This window comes from Anoplophora glabripennis, unplaced genomic scaffold, assembly GCF_000390285.2.
Source record: "Anoplophora glabripennis isolate ALB-LARVAE unplaced genomic scaffold, Agla_2.0 scaffold999, whole genome shotgun sequence".
Taxonomy (NCBI): Eukaryota; Metazoa; Arthropoda; class Insecta; order Coleoptera; family Cerambycidae; genus Anoplophora; species Anoplophora glabripennis.
The window spans coordinates 59,184-72,483 of NW_019417129.1; the positions used below are offsets into that span (position 1 = coordinate 59,184).

A 13,300-nucleotide genomic window follows, 5' to 3' on the forward strand; every position below is an offset into this window, starting at 1 on the left:
ACAGTATGACAATTTGGGACCCAAAAGCAGAGAAAACAACATAAATGAAGCTGCGGAAGTAAATGTACTGTAGCTGGTGTTACACAAAATCCCTCAATTTCAACACGGCAAATTGCATTAGAAGCAGGTACGTCGCAGAGAACTGTCGTGAAAGTACTAAGAAAACAAAAATTTCACCCAAACAAACTATCAGTATCACAGACGTTGTACAATGGTGACTCTGAAAACAGTTTAGAATTTTGTACATGGTTTACTGCGTATAATTTTAACAGCCATCTACGTCAACGAGCAATTGAAAAGTTAAAAACGACTACAGTTCTCCCATGTTTCAAAATAACCATACCAAATATTATATCGTTGGAAAGCATAAAAAAGACATTTTTTTCGAGCTCATAGCTAACTATGGTTTAAGTTTAAAAAACTTGAAGTTTATGTTATAACTTGAAAACGAAAGTGTACACGAACAATTTGATCACACTTTCTTATTAACATTGCAAATACCTGAAACTTTGTAATTTAAGGACTTAGGTCATTACAACGATTATTTCTATCAGACTAGTTTGTTATATTAATTTATTTGTCATTGCCTGAAGTTATTTGAAGCATAGTTGGCGTTTCTTTTCTCTTAATTTTTTGGGTATTTTGCAACCTGTGAAAAAATTTTAAAATTAGTGAAATAAACCAATTCATCTCACACTGAAAAAATACTATATTTTGTATTTGATTGCTTTTTTCAGTTTGAGATTTTTTGTTAGGCAAAACTATTTTCATAAAAATAACGCTTAACTGATTCTTTTGGCACAAGAGTATATTTCCCTAATTTTTAAATTTGTTCACAGGTGGCAAAATACCAAATAAATAGGGACTAATTTGTTTTAGAGTTCGATTCCCATTGTACGTCGCAATGCTTTTACACCGTGTTTTACATGTTTTCATTATTTTATTAATGTTACTTTGTTAATATAATAATTAGTTAACAATTTAATATTATTTAATTGCAGTATATACATAGAACACAGTCTTAAGGGCATCCTGTAATCAAAAGATGTGTAAAATTATGTTGTACCTCTTCTAGTATTAAATAAATAAATAAATATTGTCTTAGGTTAGATAGTTATTAGACATCAATTTCCAGTGTCGTATTGATGCAGTAAGATATACCTATAAATTGCACTCGTATTGCATATACCTTAATACCTACTTTATTTCCAAAGCAGAATAAAAATTTCGTCAAATGAAAAAAAATTAAAAATTTTTATTATTATTTATAATTTGTTTTCCTGTATTAATTTTCTAGATTCAAACAAACAAAATGTTTATAACATTGTTTCAGTACAATTTATTACATTAAATATTTTATAAATATTTCTATGTCGTAGTGGCGGTTCGTGGATCCAGAAATAAGGAGACCAATTTTGAACAGTTAATATACCTTAAATGATTTGTATTACAAATCGATCATCTAATCCCTTTGAGATGCGAAATGGTCAATAACATTCTCATTGAAGGCATTTATATACTTTACCAACAAATTTTCTATACACTTAACCTTTCGTGTCTCTATGTATTTCTTAAAATATTATATTCATTTTTTTTTGGAAGTTGAAGCACAACACTCACTTTCGACTATTATAATAGAAAAGCCTTACAATATTTTTAAAAATTTCACTCTTTCTACAAAGATAATACACAAATTATTGCCAATAAACGGTAAAATAGCAATTGCATTCACAATTTGAAAATATATTAATTTTTTATCTAGTTATGACTGAATATTCGGTTTTAATTAGTTGAAACATGTCTTGAAGAAAGGTTTTCCCATAGCTACCATACTTAAATGTACAGTCTCGACAGTAAAAGATGAATATATTCTTAAAAACAATAATTTTTTACAAATTTCTAGTAGTACGTGATACATATACCTATTGATATACTTATTATTGTATATTTATTTGGGATTATTGATTAAATGTTATCGTGCTGCTGGTTAATACCCAGACCACCATTGAATTACACCCACAATATCTGGCAAACAGTTAGGTAATATGTCTCTTTCGTCAGTAGAATCATTAGATACAGATCGACCTAAGTTTTAAGGAGTAAAAAACTTTGTTATATCTCACCCAAAATTGAACATCTTTGCATTTTGTAAACTTATAAAGAATCACTCTGTACATAAAATTAAATAAACCACTTTGTTTATCATCAAGTTACCGTTGATGATGTTATATGTCACCTCCTGCTCATTGTTAGCAACTTAATTTTTCTTTAGAAGACCTCCTGACCCTCTTATACACTACCACTACAATTTTCAACATAATTATGCAGTTTACGACTTCTTATGATAGTGAGTAGATGGAAACACTCCTATTAGAAAGTCATTTATTATCCAATTTCTTTTAAGAGAACTCTATTAAGTCATCATTTGAATATATTTTCGATTATCACAACCTACTTATTAATATTTCGATGGAAGAAGTCAAATTTAACAAAATCTCAGCTACTTTTTATTCAAAATTTCATTACGCATCTGCTAAGTAAGATACCTGTAAAGATTTCTGGAAAATTTTATTTTTTAACAATTTTTGTTTTTCGTAAACGATTTAAGTAACTTATAGTATAATAAATAAATTAATTAAATCAATAAAATGTTAAATAATTTTGCTGTTTTTATTCACACGGCAAATACACTTGTTCAATAATTCTTTACGACCTTTGCTTAAATTTGTTAATAATAACTGTTAAATTAGTAAAATTGGATGTAATATGGATATAAATGCAAATTGTCTTCTTTACTTTTATAAAATTTCGTATACCTTATATATCATATATCATATCATATTTCATATATGTATCTACGAGTAAAATTCTCAATTTTGGAGATATAGGGCATCAAAAATGATTTATTTTAAATTTTTCCATACACAAGGTGTCCCTACCGCAGTTTGCTGTGATTGAAATAAACTTGCTTGTATCCTTGCTTCGTTTAGGCGCTACAGAGCGTCAACGTTGACATAAAAAAATGTTTTTTTTTAAATAACTTCGAAATATCTAAGTAAGACTATATTGAAATTACACTTATATTTTCATATACACTTACATATGTCACTGTATGACATAGTATAAACGAAGTATTTGGATTAAATTAACAGGGCCTGGAAATCTACTCATAATTATATCGAAGGTCTTTCTATTTCTTTTTGTTTTATTAAACATTTTTCCATCCTGTAAATTTTTTTATTTGTAATAGTTTTGGGTTAATTAATTTTTTTATGGGATTATTACTAATGCATTTGAGATTCAAAAGTGAATTAGCGGTTCTCGAGATAGAGTCTCAACCGAATTTGAAATATTGAAGGCAAAAATATAGTTCGCCACTGCACCGATAGCGGCGCGGCGCTCACGCGCGTGCGTGTGTCCGGCGCTCATTCTTTCGTGTACATGCCATTCATTAACGTTAACGCGTTTAGTACATGAACTATCAATGTAAAACTCTTTGAAAATAAAAGGTTAAACCTTTCTTTAACTGTCTCTAAAATCCCGTTCCGATACGTTCAATAGTTAATTAACAATTAACGTTATAAAAAAATTATATTGTGAACAAAAAGGCGTAGGTGATTTATTTCTTTTTAAAAATTACCGTAAAAATAAGCTCTATTTAATGCAAAAAGAGAGAATTCCCGATTGGCTTTTGCGTGACCCTCAATTATAAATTAGAATCTATGCCTACGATAAGGTAATTGAATAATTATGTAGTTGCAAAAAATCGAAAGAAATTAATTAACAAATAGTTGGAGCAATAATTTCAATCTAATCGGCCTTTGGCACACATGTTGATCATTGGATTAATCGTCTTTTCCATAAATTTCATCAACATCCATCGCTTTTTGCAATAATTATGCGCAATTTTCGAAAACTGATTTTTCCGTGTTCGACCTTTATTTTACAGTAATTAAAGTCAAATGAGAGTTTCTGTAGATTCGCTGGTGACTAAAGTAGTGAGCCCTTAGATTTGGCAACGTTGCACTTGGCTGGCGCGCTCAGCTCGGCGTTCGTTCGCTCGCGTTCGATCATTCTGTTTGTTTAGATGCCTAAGCTTGAAATATACATCCATATGTCACATATGCGAATTTCAAATAATACGCTACGCCGAGAACCGCGGCGTTGCCGCTTTTAGGCATAATGGGGGTTAAGTTACTCAACGACAGCAATTTGAAGGAGAATTATTATATAAGTTATGTATCTTTATGTATCTTACAAGTACCTTATCGATTTCTACGAGCTGTCAAACGGTTTCTTAGATATCGGTTTCCTATTTATACAAGTTGCCAGTGGCGTAACCAGAATGTAAAGTTGGTTGGGGGGGGGGGGTTTAAAACAATTCTTTAATTTATAAGTTTATTAGTTATAAAAGTTGCTTATACAGGGCGTCCCACCACGTACTCCATCGATGGAAATCTGGGAAACCGCTCGAACGATTTTTTTGAAATTATGATGGTGTGATACAGACCGTAGGGCCTACCAAGCAAATATTTTCAAATATTTCCCGTTATACCGAAAGTGAATACTAACATTCTTATTTTAAATGTATATTATTACATTTTTGGAAAGAGCATCTACTTTTAAGTTGAAAATATATAACACACTTTATACTTACGATTGACCGTTTCCGAGATATTTTGATTTTTAAGCAAGAATTGACAGATGCAGACTGTCAGCAAAAGTTAGTTTTCCCGTTTTTGTGTGCAAATTGAACATGTTGTAGAGGAAGACCTAATTTATCGAATTTGACATGAAAACTTTACAGTTTTTATTCAGACTGATAAATTTTTTTATAGAATACTAGAAAGACCCGGCAAACGTTGTTTTGCCATATAAATTATTCCTAGGATTATTTTAGTAGATTTTTCATAAAGAAATTTCACTTCTACCATCTATATTATATTTAGTGTTATTCAGTGTATATCGTGTATATTTTTTTTATTAATGTTAATAGTAAACGTCACTATTACGATTGATGCACAAACAATAATAATAATGGCCGAAAACTGTAGAGAGTGAGAAACGGCTTATTGTGTGAGAGAGATCTCATCCCTACTCCGTTCTGTTTACTGGGTCAGAAGTGACACCGGTCGACGCCTGGCGGGGATAAAAAAATGATCAAGTGATAATTGATCAGTTATCGACCGGGGTTGAAAATTATTGAATTACTAATATCGCTATTAAAAAATAGGGGTTGATGGTAGAAGGGTGAAAATTTAGGATTGTATGTATTTTTTAAAGCCACATCATAAAAAAATAAAAATAAAAAATTTTGTCCAAAAAATTAAAAAAAAAATTTTGGGGTGGACCAACCTTAACATTTAGGGGTATGAAAAATAGATGTTGGCCGATTCTCAGACCTACTCAATATGCTCACAAAATTTCATGAGAATCGGTCAAGCCGTTTCGGAGGAGTACGGGAACGAACATTGTGACACGAGAATTTTATATATAAGATGAAGTTCAGAAAATGTGAAAAGCTCGAAATTTTTATATGGAAACCCCTAATTATTTTAACTTATTCGAATTCTGCACTAAAATTTAGTATAACTTTGTTAAAGTTTCCCTATACCTAAACCCAGTGGTTTTCATTTTATGTACGAATAAACATTTCCATTTTCTTAATATGATGTTTCCATTTCTTTCGCATATTTTAGGTTGGCCGTGACAGGTAAGTAACAATCAACATGATAACTGTCACCGGTGTCAAATTTATTTGGTTCCTTGTGGGTCGCTGCTCTAATAGAATCCGGTGATATATGCTATTTTATTTGAGACACTAAAAAATAGTGAGTATAGTACTCCAGTAACAATAAAGGAAAATTGTATGCGTAGAGTAAGGCAAACATTTGAGCATCTATCACCGGATTCTATTAGAGCAGCGACTCACAAGGAACTATTTCGAAGGTTTGAAAAATGTTTAGAAGTTGAAGGAAGATATTTTGAACATTTATTAATTTAGAGTTTTCCACATTTTCTGAACTTCATATTCGATAAAAAAAATTTGACAACCCTGTATAAAAATTAAAATGGTCATGTCAAATTTGATAAATTAGGTCTTCCTCTACAAAATGTCCAATTTGCACAAAAAATTAACCTATGTTTCCGAGAAAACTAAATTTTGCTGACAGTATGAATTTGTTAATTTTTGCTTAAAAATCAAAATATCTAGGAAACGGTCAATCCTAAGTATGGAGTGTGTTATATGTTTTCAACTTAAAAATAGATGTTCTTTCCAAAAATGCAATAATATACAGGGGGTTCCATTCAAAATAAGAAAGTTAGTATCGACTTGCGGTATAACCAGAAGTATGATGAACTTCAAAATATTTTAGCTTGGTAGGCCTCATGGTCACACCATCCCATTTTCAAAAAAATTCTTAGAGCGGTTTCCCAGTTATCCATCAATGGAGTTCGTGGTGGGATACCCTGTATTTATAGTATACTGTTTTTTATAGTATATAAATTGTTTAATATTTGGTAACTTAAAATAAAAGTGTACTCATAGATATAAAAAAACTTTGTATCACATAAAAAAAGGAACTAAACATTTTCAGACTCTTATCACAAAAAATATCCCAAAAATCACAACAGAAAATAGCAAAAATCAAAATGCATAACCACAAAACATGTACAGCACAGACTACCAAGTACAGACTCTAATCTCAACACAAATTATGACAGACCGTGCTGCATTTATCAAGTTTAGTACGCGATGCGATCGGCATACCCAGTGACGTAGAAAGTCAGGCAACCTGTCCCTTTAGGAATTTTGACTCATGCCGAGGTCCATTCGTGCGCCAGCGGCTACAGCTATGATAAAAATCGCGGGACAGATCTTTTGGGTTACGCTACTGCAAGTTGCTGTGGAAACTGTTCGTCAATTGTTGCGCATTCTAAGTGGAAAGGTATCCAAACTAGTCATAATTTTTTTGAGGATTTTCTTCATATAAATAAGCTTATAAGTATTAATTTTTTTATGAATATTTGTTTGTCAATTCCATATCAGATAAACCTCCTTAAATTGTAGGTAATTTAATTGCCTACAACATAAAACAATTAATTTTCCGATATGTCGTCTAGATTTTCATGGACAGTAAAAAAATTGAAAAAAACATGTAATTTTGCAACTTATTTGCAATTTGCCAATTTAGCGTCATTCTTTTGAGTTTTTTGATATTGTATTAAGTGTAATAAAATGTCTACAAATAATTTTTTCACGTTCAAACTCTAATTCGACTACTTTTTTTTTAATTTACACAAAGCTTAAATAATTATCATGGAGCAGGTGGTTGTTTTTCTATCACTATTGTGTTATTAATATATAGATATTTATGTATTTCATCCTCTCGACTTTCCTTCGTTTGCTAATAATACACAAAGTCAACCTGCCGTAAAAATACTGGGAAATACAGTCATTAAGAACCCTAGAACTTCGATGCCACTGAGTATTTTCAATATTTTGAAAGTCGTATAAGTTTACTTCAATTAATCGATGTTGCAGTCCATCAAAATATTTACTGCTCCTTCTGAAGTCATCTTATTTATAATAAAATAAAAATAAAATCGAAATAATGTATACTCACTCTTTTTCGAAATAAGGTATTTTTGGGTGAACATGACCAACTATTTCATGTGGTTTATGATAATCTCTGTGTGGGTCCGAAAAGTGATGTAATGGTGACGTTTCTTGTGATGAATCAGCTTCGACATATCCTTTACGTTTGTGATTTGATCCATGGTAGTGAGGATGCTGACTTATTTCATGAATATGAGATATCTGATGTTTATGAATGTGATGTTTGGCGCCGTAGGGCACATAGGCACACAATTTGAATAGATGATGCAAAGCTGGGAACAGAAATAGGAGCACCTTCAGCAGCAACTTTTTTGCTGCTGCGACTCCCACAATGGTGGGTAAAACGAAGAGAACTTTTACTGCCAACAATTTTATTACCAGAAGAATAGCCAGAAGCGCATAGATTAACCGCTGACTTATAAACTTTCCTGGAAAGAAAAACAATAGTATTACGAATAGGTAGTGGAGGGTAGTATAAAGGATACGTCTGGGAGATCAGAGACTTTTTTATTTTTAATTTATTTTTTGAAAAAAGTCATTAATAATAAAAGTTGTTTGTCGATTCTTATAGACACGTAAAATTCAATATCAATCAATATTGTGACAACAATTAAAAGAAATCGAAAATAAAAAAGTTTGTTCTGTTGACGCACAATCACTGTAAATTAATAAAAAATATTGTTTTCTGCTTTAAATATTTTCTTCTCTAAATGTACAAAAAATCAATAAAATCATGTAATATTTTTCTTGCAATTTTCTAATTCTGTTAAAAATATTGGTGAAATATGCGACTTTAGATACCTTAAATTGTAGGTAACTTAATTGCCTACAACATGACTAATATAGGTCGTTAGATTTTCGTGGGCAGAAAAAAAGTGAAGAAAACACGTAAATTTGCCAACTTAGCGTCACTTCTTTCGAGTTGCTTTTTTGATATTATCAGTCTGCGCAAGTGTAATAAAATGTCTACTAAAAATTTTTTTCATTTTCAAAATTTAATTTGACTGGAGTATAAAGGAATTAAGTTAATTCAAACAAATTGAAAAAAATAATTTTTAAAGATCTTATCAAACAATCTTCTTCGACACCTAGATTTCTGGTGCCGAATAGCTCGAACAGTTTGACTACATTTGATAAGACTTTTAAAAATTATTTATTTCAGTTTGTTTGAATTAGCTTAATATATTTCTAATTCTGACTGACATTACCGTTATAATTTTAGAAATAAAAAGTGGTGAATGGTACAATAGTGAATTTAATGCATTTGAGAAATTAAATTCTTTCTTTTTATATGACACAATTAAATTCAAGTTCGTTTCACTTAAAAGGAGTGTCGATAATGTTTTATCCATCGTGCTCTACTTTTCTATATTATAAAAACAGATAAGCATCAATGAAGATAATAGCTAGATCTATATTTTTTAAAAGTTGGACATTCATATTTTTATATGTAATAAATAGGATACTAAATTTTATTTTATATATTAAATTTGTGAAAGCCTATAATATAAATGCAATTATTTTGTTAATTGTTAAGAGGTGTTTAATATATTAATTTATAACTTTATATACATAGGTGGCTCAGAAATAAAAGTCAAAATTTGAATCACATATTTAACTCATTGGAAGATCTTAAATTCTTCTAGTGATACTCGTATCTTCGTTACTGACGTATTTATAGCAGATTTTTACTTCTACTTAGAAAAATCGGTGGTCCAAGTTTCATCATTACATAAACAAACATCCTCAGAAATTGCGATATATGAAACTTTTTGTCTAAAATAATTTATTGTTTGAAGGAACGCACTCATTTCAGAAACACCCTGTAGGTATTTGCATGTATTCAATATCCTCGCATGTTAATATGTTCCTATCGATTTTTTTTTAAATTTTAGCGTGAGATTTTGTGATTTACCTGCTTTTTAGTTTCTCTCTTGATTTATTTGTTCCGTAGCCTACTAACCTACAATTTAACATTAAAAATAACAAAAACATTTCTGATATGAATTAAGGATATTTTATTTTTCTCCATAATTTTTTCTAAGGTTACTCCTTTACCCTCGTTTTTTACGCCTACGAATATTTAAAAAACCCATCATATTTTTATTTTTAGTATCTAGATATCCCGTCTTCATGTCTACTGAAGAATGAAAATTTTATTATTTAAAGTGCAGATCACAATATTTTATGTTCGTTGTAATAAAGTTAAATTAGTGGCAAGATGAATTTGTTACAAAAAAAATAACCAAATATGTTACGCCCAAAGGGTTTAGCTGGATACGTATGACTATACTCCGCGGTCGAAATTATAGAGGGTGACTCATCGCTAGCTTTTGGACTATTGAGGGGGATGAAGCGTGCCGGGAACGAAAATCCATTGGCGTGTCTGTTTAAAAGGCAACAAGATATAGAAAATATTTAAAAAAGATAATAAAACATAACATCTAATATTTTTTTAAGCTTTGCTATAACCGGCACTTTGATCCATTTTAATTATTACAGCATTTTAAAACGTCCCAGTTGTGTTTTTTAATTTATAAATTTATTATAGCCACGGAATTAGACCCCTCGTCTACCCTATGTTATGACGTTTTTCAGGACGGGTAAATCAAGTCCGTTTACACCCACTAAAAAAGCATTTCCTTATTCCCTACCAAGTGCAAAAGACAGAGATAGATCGACGTTCAGTGTAACACAGTCTATAGACGATTATAGATTCTATCGATGTGCGTAGCGAGCGGCACAAAGATAAATAATATTGAACTGTTATAAAAATCATTTTATATTTTATACGCGTTATGGTAATAGTGTTTTTATATTATGAGCCACTCTCTATAATTTCGACCGCGGAGTATAGTCGGCCCCAAATGACAACCTACATACATATATCGAATCTCATGTTTTAATATCGACTTGATGTACGAACGCGATTCATATGTGTTTTGCCGCCGCAATTCGCTTTAACCTTGAGATTAGGCCTGTGCCATCGCGAAGTACAGAATCGATTTTCGATTCGTCAAAAAAATCGATTCGTATCAATCAATCGAATTGTATAATTTTATTTGAATCGAATCGATTCGGATCTTATTTCTGTAATATATCAATTCCAATTCATTTGTATTTTTTAATCGATGCATCGAAAAAATCAAATCGAAATATCGAATGGCTAGTCAATTCGAATCAAACTAAATTAAATCAGAACATGTAATTGTCGAGTTAAATTTATTTGAATCGGCAGTTAGGCAAATAATCTAGTGATGATTTCATCTTCTATTAATGTTTTTTGTTTTATTCCTTTATTTTCAATTATTGAAAATTTATTTATTTTTGTTAATTATATGCAAAGGGGATAAAATAATTGAGTTGGACAAAAATTTGTTTGTAATAATTGCTGTGTATGATACCGAGTTCACTACCAAATATATTGTGAGATACTTATTTGCCTAAATTCGTAACACAGTAGGTAGGTTAGGTTAAGTTAGGTGATAGACTGCTGTGTGAGAAACTGTATCGTGTCTTTACTCCAAGATTTAAGACGCTTGGTGACCACACGATACAGTTTCTCACACCCTCAAGATAGATAAGGTATGCTTGTGCAAAAGGGCCTGATCTCACACTAGAATATTATTACATATGTATAATGATCAGATAGATATAATACATATTTAAATTATATTTTACCAAATTGCGGTAAAATTAAAAAGTTTTCAATAGACACAATACTCGTAACTACTAAATGTTATGAAAATGTATCATGTAGTTTCCGAAGATGATTTAATAAACGGAAACATTAGAGAAAATAATCGAGCAATTTTGAGCTACACATAAATGTCCAGATTCGATTTTTCGATAAATGGATACTAATCGATATACCGATTTTCAGGCCTACTACCGATTCTATTCGACATGTTGATTCGATTCGACAATTCGATTCGATGCGATATCTCGATCCGATTCGATTTTTTCTGCGAATCGATGCTGCGATTGATATATTGATTTTTTACCCAGGCCTAATTGAGATATGGAAAAAAATGAACGTACTCATAACTATCATTCAAACAGATTTATCTCGGATACTAATTGAGCTAGAAAGATAAAATCAACGTGAGATTTTAGGTAACCTTAAAGGGCATATTTTACTTCTTTTAAATATTTAGAATAATTACACACATCATCATAAAAAATAAATAGAAATAAAATAATTATTATTTCTGGATTCTCTGGATTGATGTATACTTAAAAAAAAATCATTAAAAAAAGTTGATGCAACACTGAAAAAAAATAAAATTCAACGTGCACCACATCATATAAGCATACAAACTTATCATGCATAAATACAGGGTGTCCCACGGTGACGAGACATTAGACATATTTCAGAGACTACTTCAATTTTAATTTTGAAAATTTTGCAATAGTGTATTCGGGCATGCCCTTCTCAACGTCCACCGAACGCTTCGTTATTTTAAATGAAACACCCTTTATATTATTACAATTTTGGATTCTACGTCAATTTTTAGCTGAACTTTCATAAAGATTTCCTATTCGTAAAGTTAATCGCTTTCGATATAGGTATTTAATTTTTTTCAAAAAAAAATAAAAATAAAAATAATATAACAATAATAAAGTTAGAGCCATACAATTTATAGGGGACATAACTAAAACTCTAAGTTTCCCTGCCATAATTTCAAAATGACTTAATTTCATACAGGGTGGTAGAAATTTAATGCCAACAAACCAATTAAAATAATCCTCATAAGTATAATTTAAACGATCCCCAGGCATTTATATTTAAATTTTCAACAAAAATTATTACAGACATAACAATAATTTGCCAACTATCTTGCCAATGTGACTTGAAAAATGTCAAGTTATTTTAATTGTTTAGGAGCGTTTCTGGTCATGGTCAATTTGACAGCAGGTCTGATACGACAAAAACTGTCCAAAAAATTGAAAATTGTAAATATCTCTAAAAGTAGTACGGCAACCCTAACAATGATTATATGGCTCGAAAGAAAATTTCAATCTGCATACGATAGAGTAAAAAATATAGGGTGTTGAAGTTAACTAAGTTATAGCCGTTTGAAGTTATCAAAAGGTAACGGCAGAAATGAAACACCTAGTATTAAATGTTTTAACTTTTTGGTATACCACATCTTAGTGTTACCTATTACAGGTACCAAAAATCCACTTGATATCACTCACGCTCCTGAAAAGAGTTACTAGCATGTCCGCGGACCCTTGGATCTGTTAAATTTTTTCTTTAAATATTAATATCTCAAATTCTATAACTCCTAGGTATAGGAAATATTTAATAAAGTGACCCTGAAAATTCACGTAGAATCCGAAAATGCAATAATATATAGTGTCCCATTTAAAATAACGAAGTTGGTGTCGACTTCCGATATAACCGGAAGTAATGGAGAGTTCTAGATATATTAGTTGGGTTTGCTCCAGAACATTGCCATGTTGCCAACTTTTCGAATTTTTCGTAGCAGTACCTACTTTCCTGGATATCGATCGACGCAGTTCCCGGTTGTTACTCGTATTATTTCAGTGATTGTAACTCATAGAAAACACTGAAAGAATAATATTCATATTTTTATTTATTTTTGAATGTGCCTAATTATTCGAAAAATCAAAAAAAAAAAAAATATGCTCTTTAAGGTTATCCAAAACTTC

At 30.7% G+C, this 13,300-nt stretch overlaps 1 protein-coding gene across 1 annotated transcript in view; it reads right to left on the reverse strand.

Annotated features, from left to right (window-relative positions):
* Positions 1-13,300, reverse strand: part of LOC108914016 — a 35,726-nt gene that overhangs the window by 16,793 nt on the left and 5,633 nt on the right. The window contains exon 2 of the mRNA XM_018719707.1: positions 7,629-8,049. Within this exon, the coding sequence (XP_018575223.1) occupies positions 7,629-8,049 (421 nt within the window). The remainder of the gene's footprint in view (positions 1-7,628; positions 8,050-13,300) is intronic.